At 43.6% G+C, this 16,415-nt stretch overlaps 1 protein-coding gene and 1 pseudogene across 1 annotated transcript in view; both read left to right on the top strand.

Moving 5' to 3' along the window:
- The first annotated feature begins 9,033 nt into the window (after positions 1–9,033).
- On the top strand, positions 9,034–9,140 carry LOC143950439 (U2 spliceosomal RNA; annotated as a pseudogene).
- A 2,025-nt stretch (positions 9,141–11,165) lies between these two features.
- The window catches only part of MNAT1 (MNAT1 component of CDK activating kinase), a 254,207-nt gene continuing 248,957 nt past the window's right edge, over positions 11,166–16,415 (top strand). The window contains exon 1 of the mRNA XM_077464379.1: positions 11,166–11,326. Coding sequence (XP_077320505.1) covers positions 11,238–11,326 — 89 coding nt within the window. The 5' untranslated portion in view covers positions 11,166–11,237. The remainder of the gene's footprint in view (positions 11,327–16,415) is intronic.

Here is a 16,415-nt window from a genome sequence, read left to right as displayed (position 1 = left end):
CTGTTCGAATTTCCGCCAGCCAAAAATTGATAGCATGTTCTCAATTTTCCCAAAAGACAGATGAGAGATTTTCATTGGAAATTCCAAACGTGTGTATGCAATTCCAATACGCCAAAAATTACACATGCTCAGATTCAACTACGAGATGGAAGCTATTGGCTACTGGCTATTGAGCGTCCTTTTTCTAGTCCTGTCGTACGTGTTGTATGTCACCATGTTCTAAACAGTCGTAATTTGGTGAGACAGCCTGAGCGGAATTCCGTCGGGAAAACCATCAGAGCTTTTTCCGACAAGAATTCCAATTGTGTGTACGTGGCATAACTCTTCGATTAACTCATCTGTTTCTTCTTCCTCTGTCAATCGCAATAGGCCAAGAGAGAAACAAGCAAACCATCCACTATCTGGCGAGGACTCCAAGGTCCCAAAAAAACGCGTTACCGATACGACCCCTTCTTCCTCTATGTCTATGTCGGCGTCTTTGGGTAACTATACTAAATCAGACACACATGGTGATTCCTCTACTTGCCTTTTGGATACCAGGGGTGTTTCTTCTCAACATATGGGTACTTCTTCTACTCAGATGACTAGTGGTACTGTTATGGAACGACAAGGGGATAGTGGGTTTTTTCAACCGGGTTCTGCTTGGACCCTAGAAGTTTAGAGATGGCACCGTTTGATGAACCTAAAATGGCTTCTCAGAACATGGATATTATCAATTTATCTGATCACAAACTTTCTATGTCAGAAAAGCTATTATCTAAGGGTCTAAGCTTCTGTCCGGATTCGAACCTTAATGCCTTTGAGGCAATCAAGGATGTGAATCTATTTGCAAGAAAACTTTTACTTAAGAGTCTATTCTAGGGATAGAAAGAAAAAGAATACTCCACAACAGGATAAAGATTTAGATGTCCTGTTGTCGTTACTTGATGAACAGGACCCTTTGGATGTCAATGATATTACTGATTTGGATGCTTTATTTGATGAACATGGCACTACAGGGGCACCTTCACCTCCGTCAGTTAAACTCAAGAATAAATCTGATAAATTTCCGTCTTTAAATACTAATCCTAATTTGGCACCTTTTGTTGCCATGGTGACTGCAGAAATCCAAAAAGTAAAACCTAGAAGAACACTAGGGAATTTGACTCAACTTGAGCAACAGGTCCTTGGCAATTTGAAAAAGTGTTGCTCCCTTACGATCAAACCTTCCGACAAAGGGTGCAACATTGTACTAATGTCCAATGAACAGAACAGATCTATGTGCATTAAGATTCTATCCAATCAAGATTGGTACAGGATAAACCAAAAAAGGTAAACGCTGTGCTAAAGAGAACAATGAAATGGTAGAAAGCTGCCAGCACCATAAAACCTGATACCAAACTCAAAATAGTTAATAAAGAATATAAGTGCAGCGCTAATTTAGTGATAAATACAAAAAAGATTTTAGTGAAGAAATCTCAGAAAATTGGCATAAAGCTGAAATGATTCCCACTAAAGCACTCAAAATGAATTAATATACGACACTATACAAAAGAATTTTTTTTTTTTGAAAAGTAAAATGAAACTGAAAATAGTGGTGAAAACACTCTTAAAAACAAAACTAAAGCAGTCACCAAAATATAAAATAATCAAAAATGGTGGCAAGTGTATATAAATTAAACAGCATAATCACTAAATAATACAAAACAGTACATTAATAAATTCACATGCTGTTAATTGAAACAAAATCCATAAAGTCCAATTGATGCTCCACACAGATAATGATATAAACCAGTGTATTAATCAATTCCCAGAGCAATATGTAAAGCAAAGTCCATAAGGTGCAAATGCTGCTCCACACAAGTTGTCAGTGAAGAGTAGGGATGAGCTTCGAGTTCGAGTCGAACTCATGTTCGACTCGAACATTGCCTGTTCGCCTGTTCAGCGAACAGTGAACAATTTGGGCTGTTCGCGGCAAATTCGAAAAGCCGGGAACACCCCATACAAGTCTATGGGAGAAATCTAAAGTGCTAATTTTAAAGGGTAATATGCAGGTTACTGTCCTAAAAAGTGTTTGGGGACCTGGGTCCTGCCCCAGGGGACATGGATCAATGCAAAAAAAGTTTTAAAAACTGCTGTTTTTTCAGGAGCAGTGATTTTAATAATGATTAAAGTGAAACAATAAAAGTGTAATATTCCTTTAAATGTGGTACCTGGGGGGTGTCTGTAGTATGCCTGTGAAGGGGCGCATGTTTCTGGTGCTTAGAACTGTCCCTGTACAAAGTGTCATTTGTGCAGGAAAAAAAGTCTTTTAAAATCACTTGCGGCTATATTGTCGGCTCCCATAATACAGAGAACACTCAATGAATGTTCTCTGTATTAGCCGACAATTCATTCATTCATTGATAAAAAAAATAAAAAAAAATAAAAAAAGCGTGGGGGTTCCCCTAAATTCAATTACCAGGCCCTTCAGGTCTGATATGGATATTAAGGGGAACCCCGTGTCAATTTTTTTTAAAATAAATGACGTGGGGGTCCCCCTAAATATCCATGCCAGACCCTTCAGGTCTGGTATGGATATTAAGGGGAACCCCGTATCAAATTTAAAAAAAAATTGACGTGGGGTCCCCCTAAAAATCCATACCAGACCCTTTATCCAAGCACGCAACCTGGCCGGCCGCAGGAAAAAAGGGGGGGACAAGAGAGCGGCCCCCCCTCCCTCCTGAACTGTACCAGACCACATGCCCTCAACATTGGGAGGATGCTTTGGGGGTCTGCGACCCCTCAAAGCACCATGTCCCCATGTTGATGGCGACAAGGGCCTCATCCCCACAACCCTGAGCGGTGGTTGTGGGGGTCTGCGGGCGGGGGGCTTATCAGAATCTGAAAGCCCCAGTCCCACCCGTCACCTGACCCCGCCCCTCTGACGCTAGTGAGGAAAACCAGGGGTTCCCCAGTGACGTATAGGTGACCCCGCCCCCTCTGATGTAACGCAGGTTTCCGTTACATCAGAGGGGGCGGGGTCACCCATACGTCACTGGGGAACCCCTGGCTCCCCTCACCAGCGTCAGAGGGGACGGGGTCAGGTGACGGGTGACCTCGCCCTCCTAATATAAGAAACGTCAGCGCTGGGATCCCCGCGTGTTTAAAAAAGGCCTTTAAAAGGGCAAACAGTCGCTCTTGACATGAACTTCTTTTTGGCACTAAGACCAAACCGGCTGATTCTCAAGTTACCAGACTCATTATGAAATACAACAACCAACATGCAGCAGTGAGGCAGATAATTGATAGGTTTTGGTACCTTTACGCAATGACCCATCACTACGCCTATATGTGACTGACAGCCCGGCCATTACATATCGTCGTGCGGCCTCACTTAAGGACCATCTTGTTCAAAGTGAATTTGTAGGTGTATTCCGTAAGGATCCCTGCAAAAGATTGGGCACGTTCACATGTGGGGGTTGTTCTATATGCCAGTATATGGATACCAGATGAGATGTTATACTTCCAAATGGACAATCCTACAAATTTTAACACTTTTTTAGCTGTAAAACGGAGGGGGTGGTGTACCTCTTGACGTGCCAATGTCATCATTTTTATGTTGGTAAAACTAAGTTGAAGTTCTATATTAAAGCATCTAGACATTTAACCTCTATGAGGACTTCGAATCCCACTCTGCCCTTGGGCAGGCATGTGATTGACAAACATCATGGAATATTCCCTAAAATCCAATATCTGATACTGGATCGTGTTCATCCGAGCCCTAGGGGTGGGGATTGGAACAAGGTTCTCCTCCAGCGAGAGAGTCTCTGGATTGCAGACCTTGGGGCAACCTCACCCCCTGTGCTCAATGATCAACTACGTTTTAGACCTTTTCTGGAAGGATTTTCCTCTGGGGGTTGTGAGAAGGAGTGAAAATCTCTCTCCCCTTTTTCCCCCCTCTCCCTTTTTTCCCCTTTTTCCTTTTGTACATTGCTGTATTATTATTTTGTTCATTGGTTGTTTGTTTGATTTCTGGAATTTGAATATTTGCCTGCTGTCCTATGAGTATCTGCTGGATTGGGGTAGCCAATACGGCGTCCGTCGCACAGTGTGTTGACCACCTGGTATTCCACTCGGCACACGGGGGGCCCCCGTTTTTTCCTTTTTTTTGGGGTGCCCCTTCATTATGGCCCTTTAATCCATGGCTATGGGCTGGCGACTTCTATTAGCAGGTGGGCCGCTTTTGGCGCTGGTGGGCTGCATCTGCGGAACGCTTTTATCCCGGAGGGAGTCTATCCCTGCGGGGGCGCCCATGCATTTGCTGCCCAGATTCCCGTTATGTTGGTGGCCCTTTATTGTCACATTGTTTGCACTTGATAATTGTCATTTGTTTTATCTTAATAAATTTTTCTTTTTGGCTTTTTTTACTGTATTGCGGCCGGCTGTCCAACAACATTTGGTTGCCATGCCAACCAGTGTGTCCACTTGCAGTGTTGCCCTTTTTGGTCTTTGGTGTCTGCCTTATTTGTCTCTTTTTTGGTTGCCATGTCAACCATTTTACATACTTGTTTTGTTGTCTCCTTTTTTCAGATCCAGCTTCTGCTATGTTTATTTCCAGGCAAGATGGCACTGGTCATGTTACGGGCGTGATGATGCCATCAAGCCATTTGTCACACTCGGCCGGATTACTGTTTAGCTTGCTTTGTTTACTTCCGGCAAAATGGTGCCTGCCATGTGACAGGAGTGATGATGACATCACACCATGCGTCACATTTGGGCAGGCCTTTTAAAGGCTGGCATCAGCGAGATGTGTCTCGCTGCTGCCTGGGATGCCCGGCTGCTGCGCTACATGCCTGTGATGCCAGCCCGCTACACTGCAGATTTTCATCTTCTCCAGGTTGAACAACTTATTGGTTAATATTTTTATTCATATTGCAATCTGTGGTTGCGCTTGGTGCTTTCTGTTGTTAGTTAGAAATATTATTTTTATCTTATTTTCTGAAGACCATCTATCTGGCTTTTTTGGCTTTGCTCTGAAAGTCTGTGACTTCGCTGGTCATATAATTTCATCTATTCAGGTATGTTTGTACTATGTGCCTATGTAGCTTTTTCCCTTTCTCCTTTCATTTGTTGCCCCTGACCAAGGGACTTCCTTGTCCCAAAATGCTTTGGGCTGTCTGGACCATGTGGGAACACATCATCAAGCTCTATGCAATTTTGTTATTGGTGCTGATAGTTTGTATGATCTTGTAATTTGTATTTTTGGTATATTTATATATTGTTTCATAAAAGAAATTGTATGTATTTTGAAATTTTGAAATTGTGTTGCCTTTAAAGTCCCATCCTTGGGGGGTATTTACCTTTTTTATGGTCATTTTAGGGATGTTGGCAACCTTTTTAATACCTTGTATTCAAAGCTAATGCAGATAAATTAGACATGACTTCTTGTTGTTAGTTTAACTTTATATTGTGCAAAGTCAGCGTAGATCGCTTTTCAGTGGGCAGTTTACAGGTGGCTGGGAGGTAATATGTTGCCTGTTTAACATCTGTTTTTACCCTCAAAAGGCTGCACCGTCACACAACAACTGCGTGCGTTGCATGTAGTTGCACCAAAGCCTCATTAACTTGAATTTGTTGCTTTGGCAGCAGGCGGTTTAATTTTCTGCTGCGGCCTCAATGTTTTCACATGTATAGCCCTGAGTGGCTGCATGTCCTAGTTCAGGTGGGCAGTCAGGGACAGTAAAACCATGGCTCAACTGCTTGCTTTTACAACCTCCTGGTGGCCAATTCCCATATGCGCAATTTGACTCCCTGTAATAGGTGTCAATTAAGTCTGGTGAGTGCATTGTGTGTCTGCATACTGGTGGATAGGAACCTTTCCTATACTCACTGAAGACATTTATTCATGTGTGGGATCTATACATGGACTTCACAATTTTTATAATTTAAATGAAGATTTTTTTTTATTCACTATGGTGATTTATGACATAAGAGAACAGTTCCTTTGTTTCTTTTTCACATCCCTACAATTAAGCACTCTTACAGCAGGTGTAATAAGATACATAAATAGTAACATGTAATCTATCAAATTATTAAACAGGGAAACCACAGGCCTCCTTCTACTTTCTCAGCTCTGTGGAGCTTATAAATCTCAAAATCATATAGACCTTTCCATAGTTTCAGAAATTCCAATAATCACAGTAATTCAATAAAATACAGAGATTCAAAATGTTATCTGCTGCATAAAATGCAAAGGAAACTATACATAAATATTAGTAAAATGTCCACAGGAACTTCAGTAAGTATCTCTGAATACTAAAGCAGCGCTACTGTCATTGCTTAATTATGACTAGCTTTCATATGATAATGGCATATGAGAAAAGTGAATGACAGATGGCAATAAAGAGTGCAGAAAGACACAGGCAGTGATCCTAATGTGATATTGTAGATGTGCACCTCACACCAAAATCTTCAAGCCATGCGTCACACTCCCCTTACGGGTTCTCACTCACCAGAAAGCAAAACATATCAAGCCTTAATATGTTTCAGGTAACCATCATCCACATCATGGAGGGTGTCAGAGTTGTACAGCATCTCCCATAGGTACTCGAACAAAGAAAAAAGATCCAGATAGTGTTATTCCGTTTTTATCAGCAAGATAGACATGAGACTTACAAACATAAGGAAGACAGCATCCACTGCTTACTTCCAGTTGTCTCTTCCTGGCCGTGGAATGCAAATGTTACTTCCGGTCACACCTTCATACGTTTCGTCATCACGACTTCCTCTGAGGGCGTGGCCTTACAGCACGGTGTCCTGGTATTTATACTGAATTCAGCACAAATTAACCTTCAGGGTGCTAGGCCACTCCAGTCTTGTATGTTGCACATAGGCGGCCACCAGTACACTGCTTGGAGGTCAACAAACTATCTGCAGTCAGTCTTTATACAGCATATATATCTAATCCAGCATGAGACATATCTATACTTATAACTGGTATATTGTTCAAAATTTTCGAATTTATAGTACATCTATCTTGTTATACAATTCATAAACAAACATTTCAATTTGCTTCTCAATGGTGTGTCGAGACTACCATAATGATAATATTTATACTGTAAACATTATACACAAATTATATATAAACATATATATATATATATATATATATATATATATATAAATATGCACATATATAAAAAAATTTATAAAAAAAGAAATAAAAGGTACACCTTAATCAGGGACATACAACCTTACACATTTAAATATTAAAAATTTAAATTCAAACTCAAAATCTAAAACTTCAGACAATTTAAAAAATATTCAATCATAATTTCAATATTCGTTAATAAAGCAATTTATATCTAACTCCACATTTAACTCTTTAGGGGTGAGTGTGTCAATTTAAAAAATCCATATTAGAGCCTCTCCACACTGGTTTTACATGGTCTACACCCCAAAATTTCAGACCTGAGGGATCCTGATTATGGTGGAGTTTAAAATGCAGTGAAACATTATGGTCTTTAAACCCCAATTTTATATTCTGTATGTGTTCTGCGATGCGGACCCTCATCGTTTTTTTGTGCGGCCCACATACATCAAACTGCAAGGACACTCCAAAACATACACTACATGTGTTATGTTACATGTGATGAATTCCTTAATTGTAAATTCTTTGTTATTGAAGGTTGATGTGAACCTCTGCATGCCCTGCACTTACGGCACGTGAAGAAGCCTTTCCTGTTCCAAAATGAGGATGGTCACACTAGGGGCCTTTTGATAAATAAATTTGGGTTGCGGAGGCAGTACATTTTGAAGGGTTCTATTTAGACATAAAATATTCCAGTCTGTCTTAAAAATAGACTCTATTTCTCTATACTGAGAATTAAATGACGAGATAAAGCCCCATTCATGGTCTGTGCGAGTCCTGACTGATGTTGTATCTTTTAAACAATCCTGAAGTGGAATAGCCTTTATCTCCTCTACAATTGCATCCAATCTCTGAGGATTATAACCCTTCTCTACAAACCTGTCTTTCAATACTTCAGACCGGAGCACAAAGTCATCCACCATTGAACAACTCCTTTTTACGTGCATTACTTGGCCCTTAGGTATGTTCCTTAACCATAAAGTGTGATGGCAACTTTGGAGGGGCAAAAAACTATTGCAATCTGTTGGTTTAAAATAAACCTTAGTTTCTAATCTGTCATTAACCTTATATATATATATATATATATATATATATATATATTAACATCTAGGAAATGTATTTAGTCTTTACTCCACTGACTCATTAATTTTATATTATTTCCATTACTGTTCAAATTTTCCAGATAGTTAATTAGAGATGATTCGGTTCCTGCCCATATTAATATTAAATCATCAATATATCGCCTATAGAGCAGTAGCTCATCTCTCTTCTTTCCAAAAATGCATTTATCCTCCCATTCACCCATACATACATTTGCTATACTGGGCGCAAATTTGGTGTCCATAGCCACACCTTTGTATTGGGAAAAGAACTGATTATTGAACCAAAAATAGTTATGGGAGAGGCAGAATTCTAGGGCATTGCGTAGGAATATTTTCTGATGATGAGGCAAGTCCTCTCTTTGGCTCAATGCCCAATTGAGAGCTAGTAGCGCATTGTCATGCTGTATTACTGTGTACAGTGACAATATGTCAGAGGTAACAAATAAAATCTCTCCTCTCTCAGTTAATTAAACTTCTTGAAGGAGGTGACATTTTTTGTATCCTTAAGTTAAGCTTTGATCACTATAACATTTTTTTGGAGGAATTGGTCTAAATATTGTCCCAACCTTGATGTGACCGACCCGATACCATTTCGATGGGTCTAGTGGGGGGGATTTTTTGGGGTGTAGGGAGGGTGTAGATAGTGGGAATATGGGTACTGCTAGTAACAAGGTATTTTTTCTCTTTCATTGTTAACACATGTGTTTGATAACTGTAATCTACCAGGGCCTCCAATTCTTTGCTGTATTGTAAGGTGGGGTCTCTATCTAATTTTTTATAAGTATCTACATCTGACAGCAATTCCGCTAGTTGGTTATTGTAGCTTCTTGGTCTTTTGGCTAAGATCAAGTGTAGTATCTGTTCTTATCAGTTGCCAAAGGAGGTGCTGTTCCATCCCTATAGAGAGGGTTTGGTCAGCACTCTCCAATGGCGTAATTAGCACCTGGAAGGACGGTTTCGGTAGGGGTCACGCCGTGCCGCCCGACAGAAAGTTTGGGGAGGGGGTGGACATGGCCTTCTAGCTTAGTTCGCCCTCTCTCAGGGTTGGGGTCTCCCTTCAGGGGAGCCTCACCTAGTATTTGGGTGGGTCTGTTTCGGCAGACCTTACAAAGAACGGGGTCCACCTGGTTTTGGCCAGATAGACCAAGTTTTAAGTGTCCTTGTCCCTATCTGGAGCCTAACGCCCCGGGGGATTCAGGACAAGGCCCTCTGATTTCAGAGGGCTTGTGTACCTGTTGCACATTTTTGTGTCGCTCTTTATGTGTGTGCACATTTTTTATGAACCGGGTGAAATTTTGGAGTGTGTTTTACATGCCACAGGCTTTCAAAAAAAGTTGGTTATTGTAGAACTCTTAAGACAAAATGACCACCCCACCCCCTTTATCTGCTGGTCTTATTATCTACGTGATGCCCTAGAATTCTGCCTCTCCCGTAACTATTTTTGGTTCAATAATCAGTTCTATTCCCAAGACAAAGGTGTGGCTATGGGTGCAAAATTCGCACCCAGTATAGCAAATTTATTTATGGGTGAATGGGAGGATAAATATGTTTTTGTAAAGAAGAGAGATGAGCTACTGCTCTATAGATGATATATTGATGATTTAATATTCATATGGGCAGGGACAGAATCATCTCTAAAGAAGTACCTGGAATATTTGAACAGTAATGGGAATAATATAAAATTAATGATAGAGAGTTGGTTCTAAAAGAGGGACAGTCCAAAAGAGGGACAGTCCCTTAAATTAAGAAAGTTAGAAATTATAAGAATATGCAGATAGGAAATGCATAATAGTTGCAATAATTTGGCAACAAAAGGGCAATTGTGACAATATCCAGGTAACAAATGGGCAATTTTGACAATATGCAGGCAATGACAAAAATAGTGATTACAACTGGAGCCCAGCCTGCCCCCCTCCTTACCTTTCCTTTTTTTCACCCTAATGCCAGCAAGACTGGTAGTCCGGACCCCGATAATTGGTATAAATATGGTGATAGGTTATAGGTTATAACACTATAATGTTGTAGTTTCCATGGTGCCATGGACTGGTGCCAGGAATTTAATACAATTTTCTGTATTCCTGGTGCCAGCATGGCAGCATATTACCACATGTATAGTGCAATTAATAGGCGCCATGAAAGAAAAATGTTGATTAGTATTTGATACAGTGTTCTATGTTGCGGGTAGGGTTTGCCACCTCATCCCTTTAACCCCAAGCACATATGAATTACACAGGTTCTGAGGCTAATTTGATGCAGATCAGGCACCAAGTGAGTTTAATTACCACCTTAATCAGCCACAGAACCTGTGTAATTAACACGTGTTTAGTTTTAAAGGTATGAGGTGGCAAACCTAGTTATGTGGTGCCATTTTGAAGTAAGGAAGGACACATGAATTTCACCCAGCTGCAGCACTCCGTTTCCAATAAAGAGTCCGGGGCAGTTTTAGCTGCGGTGTGTTGGCAGCCCATTTAAATAAATGAATTTCCTGAACGTGCATTGCTGTAACATAATAATGTAAACCCAGTCTTAGAAATGGTGGAAGGTATGCAGTTTTGTACCTCCTACGCACCATGTCCTGCAGGAACCTCATTGAAATGGGGGGGATTGGCATTCACTGATAGTGGTCTGAGTAGTAGGGGCCTGAGGATTTCATATCAACAAAGGTGATTGGTTGTCAAGAGCAGACAGTAACCTTCCCCATAGCACATTTTTCATACATCATAGCCATTTCATTGTCCATAACACACCACTGCACATCTCTGTGTTTTCAAACTATAAAATATTCTTTATTATAAGTATTAATTCCTTTTATTTGTTTCTTAAACAAACTATCCAGGAAGAACTGTAAGTATTCTTGCAACTAATAGATCTGTAGAAGAGAGGAGCAGGATAACACTGTGTGTAGCCGAGAGAGGAATCCCCAGCTAGTGTATAACACCAGTGAGGGGAGGAACCAAGATCTCTCGGCCGGGTTCCCGGGGACACAGTTTGCAGTGCACCGAGGTACTGTGTGATTTGAAGAGATGGATGACCAAGGCTGCCCGAGGTGTAAGACCACCAAATATCGCAACCCCTCCCTGAAACTGATGGTGAATGTGTGCGGACATACTCTGTAAGTGCAAACAGGATACGATTACTGAAAGCACTGTGTATACATGGGCCCCTGACGTCCATACTGTACTGTGTAAACGGGGTCACTGACATGATGTACTGTGTATACAGGGGCCCCTCACGTGCTGTGTACACAGGGACCCCTGACATGATGTACTGTGTACACAGGGACCCCTGACATGATGTGATGTGCGCGGGGGGGCCCCTGGCTTTCTGCGCTGTGTACGCGGGGGCCCCTGGCTTTCTGCGCTGTGTGCGCAGGGGGCCCCTGGCTTTCTGCGCTGTGTACGTGGGGGGGGGCCCCTGGCTTTCTGCGCTGTGTACGCAGGGGGGCCCCTGGCTTTATGCGCTGTGTACGTGGGGGGGCCCCTGGCTTTCTGCGCTGTGTACGTGGGGGGCCCCTGGCTTTCTGCGCTGTGTACGTGGGGGGCCTCTGGCTTTCTGCGCTGTGTACGCGGGGGCCCCTGACATGCTGTGTATGCGGGGCCCCTGGCTTTTTGCACTGTGTACACGGGGGCCCCTGACGTGCTGTGCACGCGGGGCTCCTGGCTTTATGCGCTGTGTACGCGGGGGCCCCTGACATGCATGCTGTGCAGGCGGGAGCCCCTGGCCTGCATGCTGTGCAGGCGGGGGCCCCTGGCCTGCATGCTGTGCAGGCGGGGGCCCCCGGCCTGCATGCTGTGCAGGCGGGGGCCCCCGGCCTGCATGCTGTGCAGGCGGGGGCCCCCGGCCTGCATGCTGTGCAGGCGGGGGCCCCCGGCCTGCATGCTGTGCAGGCGGGGGCCCCCGGCCTGCATGCTGTGCAGGCCGGGGGCCCCCGGCCTGCATGCTGTGCAGGCCGGGGGCCCCGGCCTGCATGCTGTGCAGGCCGGGGGCCCCCGGCCTGCATGCTGTGCAGGCGGGGGCCCCTGGCCTTCTGCGCTGTGCAGGCGGGGGCCCCTGGCTTTCTGCGCTGTGCAGGCGGGGGGCCCTGGCTTTCTGCGCTGTGCAGGCGGGGGGCCCTGGCTTTCTGCGCTGTGCAGGCGGGGGGCCCTGGCTTTCTGCGCTGTGCAGGCGGGGGGCCCTGGCTTTCTGCGCTGTGCAGGCGGGGGGCCCTGGCTTTCTGCGCTGTGCAGGCGGGGGGCCCTGGCTTTCTGCGCTGTGCAGGCGGGGGGCCCTGGCTTTCTGCGCTGTGCAGGCGGGGGGCCCTGGCTTTCTGCGCTGTGCAGGCGGGGGGCCCTGGCTTTCTGCGCTGTGCAGGCGGGGGGCCCTGGCTTTCTGCGCTGTGCAGGCGGGGGCCCTTGGCTTTCTGCGCTGTGCAGGCGGGGGCCCCTGGCTGGCTGGGTGGATTTGATTTAAATTGCTAGTAAAAAGGTTTGATTCAAATCAACTCTATTTTAAATCATATTTTTTAAAGAGCAACTGTCATCTCCGTACAGCAGTGGCTCCTCCTCTGACCCGCTGTCGACTCGCCTACAATCCCATTCACTTTAATGCTGCAGTGACACAACAAGGTGAGGGATGTGGTGACAACAGGTGAGTGGATGCCCACTAACAGGTGCCGCCATGATGGATCTGATATGACAGGTGCCCTTTAAATGTAAGGACTCCTTCTTGTTGGTAGTTAGAATCTTTATTGTTTGCAACCAAAATGAAGGTTTCCTTTTTAGAATAATAAGCTGTCAGGTTAGTAAATATTTCCAAACTGGGTCTCTTTTATGGCCTGCTGCCATTTTGCTCCTCGGAGGAGGAATAGAGCACTTCAAGCTATGTGCAGAAAGACCACAAGGTTTATAAGCTGCTTAGGTTTCATTTTTACTGCTTGCCCTTCCTCCTCACACTTAGCCTGGTGAAGATGCATTTCTCTTCAAACAATTATACAGTTTGTAGTGTACGTAGATTTGCATAGCAGGAGATTGTGACCGACTCTATGTGGAGGTGGTTCATTCACACTTCAACACAATGGCTTTGGTGTGAATTGCACAGGAGTCTTTATGGTCCGTTTTCAGGTCGGAATTCAGCCCAAAATTCAGGCTGAAATCAGACCTGAAGGTGAATGGAGACACACTGGACTCCTGCTGTGAGCCGCTGCGATCTGTTTTGTGAATCTAGCCTGAATGAGTTTGCCAAAAATGTAAATATAGCAGAATATACAGCCTCATGCTACATAACTAAGCCCCATTTCATGCTGAATAAAATAAATTATTAATGTATCTTAACCACTTGCTTACTGGGCACTTAAACCCCCCTCCTATCCAGACCAATTTTCAGCTTTCAGCGCTGACACACATTGAATGAAAATTGTGCAGTCATACAACACTGTACGATTTTTATCGTTTTTTTTGTTTTTTCCCCAAATAGAGCTTTCTTTTGGTGGTAATTGATCACCTGGAGATTTTTATTTTTTGTTAAAAAAAATGTAAAAAGACAGAATAAAAAAAAAAAAAAAAAATATATATTGTTTTAAAACGGGTAATTTTTGTCCGTCGATGTATGCTGATGAGGTGGCAGTGATGGGCACTGATCGATTACACTGATAGGCAGCATTTCTAGGTGGCACTGATTGGTACCACTTGTGGGCATTGATAGGTTGCATATATGAGGCATAATTGCCTCTTCCATTTCTGGACCGATGTCCCTATAAGATGAGCCGGTGATCGTTTTTTTCTCTCCTCCGCTGTCGGCGTGATCACCGAGCTTTTGTTTTGATCATGTGATCAGCTGTCATTGGCTGACAGCTGATCACATGGTAAGGGGAGTCGGATTGGTGATCACCTGAGTCTCAGTGACTCAGTGATCAAATAAATGCCAATAGTCCCAAAAATGTGTCAAAAATGTCCGATGTGTCCGCCACAATGTCGCAGTCATGATAAAATTCACAGATCACCACCATTACTAGTAAAAAAATTATTAATAAAAATACTATCCCCCCTTTTTTTTTTTTTGCAAACGCTATAACTTTTGCTCAAACCAAACGCTTATTTATTGCGATTTATTTTTAAATTTTTTTTTTTACCAAAAATATGTAGAAGAATACGTATCCGCCTGAACTGAGGAGAAAAAATGTTTTTTTTAATATATTTTTGGGGGATATTTATTATAGCAAAGTATAAAAAATAATGCGTTTTTTTTTTTTTCAAAATTGTCACTTTTTTTTGTTTATAGCGCAAAAGATGAAAACCGCAGGGTTGATCAAATCCCACCAAAAGAAAGCTCTATTTGAAAAAAAGGATGTCAATTTTGTTTGGGAAAAACATCGCATGACCGCGCAATTTTCAGTTAAAGGGAAGCGGTGCCGAATCGCATAAAGTGCTCTGGTCAGGAAGGGGTTAAATTCTTCCGGGGCTGAAGTGGTTAACCAACAATATTTAGTTGGAAAAAGGATCACCCCCTTATGTTGGACCATCTTTTACTTTAACCACTTGCCAACTGCCCCATAGCACATTTACTGCTACAGGACAGCCTTGTTGCGCAGGTTCACGTGATCCTGCGCTTCTGGGTATCGGACGTGAGTGCGCCGGCTCGCTCCCGATGTGTTCCTATAAAGCAGGAACACTGATCCATGCCTTCTACTAGTAAAAGCACCTCCCCCACTACACTGAAACACAGTCTAGGCACATGGTGAACCCTTTGATCGCATCTGATGTTAACACTTTCCCAGCCAGTGTCATTAGTACAGTTACAGTGCATATTTTTAGCGCTGATCATTGGATTAATGTCACTGGTTCCCAAATATGTGTCAAAAGTGTCAGGTTTCCAATTTGTCCGCCGTAATATCACGGTCCCGCTATAAGTCGCTGATTCGCGCCAAAAATATGTAGCAGAATACATATTGGCCTAAATTTATGGAGAAATTAGTTCAGTTAAATTTGATGGTGACTGTTGTGGACTGCAGTCTTCAAGCCATTCCACAGATTTTCAATGGAGTTTAAGTCTGGGCTCTGACTAGGCCATGCAAAGACATTCACCTTTTTCTCCTTTACCCACTGTGTGGTAATTTTTGCTGTGTGCTTGGGGTCATTGTTGTGTTGGTGGGCTTTTTTGATAATTGTTTTTTCTATTTTTGAAATACTATTTCCCTGTGGCTCTATTGTCTGGTACCCTGAACTGTATCCTCTCTCTTACAGTTCTGTTTTTTCTACATGTTGGAGGGCAGCTGATTTTCATCAAGAATTTTGACGGTATTTTGTCCCATCCGTTTTTCCTTCTATCCTGACTGCTCCAGTACCTGCTGCAGAGAAACGCCCCCATAGCAGGATATTACGACCTCCATGCTTTACTCTAGGAATGGTATTATTTGGATGGTGAGCTGTATTGGATTTCTGCCAGACATATAATTTAGTGATGAGACCAAATAATTACATTTCTCCTATCACCTTCCAGGATGGCACACCTGAAAGATGAGGGCTCCTCCCTACAGGAACCACAATCATTTGACAGCTTTTTATAAATCCCCACCCTTCCCCTTTGATCCCCAGTATTGTTTGTGTTTCTCCCGAACACAACAGCATGTTTGTTTTGTTTGAGACCAAATGAGAGGGGAGGGTCGAATGGTTCCCTGTTGAGACAGGTTCTAGGGAAGCCGGGGAGGGCTGAACTAACCTGCAGGCTTGTCCTTCTCACAGGTCGTCCTCAAGACTGCAGCAGCGCTCTGGCCACAGGGAGTGCGTGCCATTGCTATTAGTGCAAAAAACGCTGCCTCCAGCTGCTCTCTTCCTCATAAGGTTCCTGGGGAAAAGCCATCTTGCATTGGAAGAAGTGCTGCACTCCAGGCCTTGCGCTGAATAAGGTCACGGCCACCTCACAGAAAGTGGGCGGCACTGGAGGAGCAGCACCACCCAGAAGTACCTCCTAAAGAACAGCGTATAGAGCGGCATAGGGAAGGAGAGACAAAGCATGGCGGCGAACAGCAGTCGGCTCGCTGTACTAAGCCCTCAGCGATACCAGCAGCCCAGGACCGGGCCAACCTCCTCATGGAACAGGAGAAAGGGATGGCAACTACAACTACGGACAGATCGAGGTTGGGGCCCGGTGAGTAAAAAAACTCCCTTGGAAAAGGGGGTGGGGGGAGAGACTCTGGCTTCTAAGTGGTTTGAGAATTCCTGGGCCAG

This window comes from Lithobates pipiens, unplaced genomic scaffold (genome assembly GCF_037356315.1).
Source record: "Lithobates pipiens isolate NorthernLeopardFrog02 unplaced genomic scaffold, aLitPip1_a1.2 Scaffold_30, whole genome shotgun sequence".
Lineage (NCBI taxonomy): Eukaryota > Metazoa > Chordata > Amphibia > Anura > Ranidae > Lithobates > Lithobates pipiens.
Note: the sequence above shows the minus strand (reverse complement) of the source record. Positions and strands in the feature narration are given on the sequence as shown.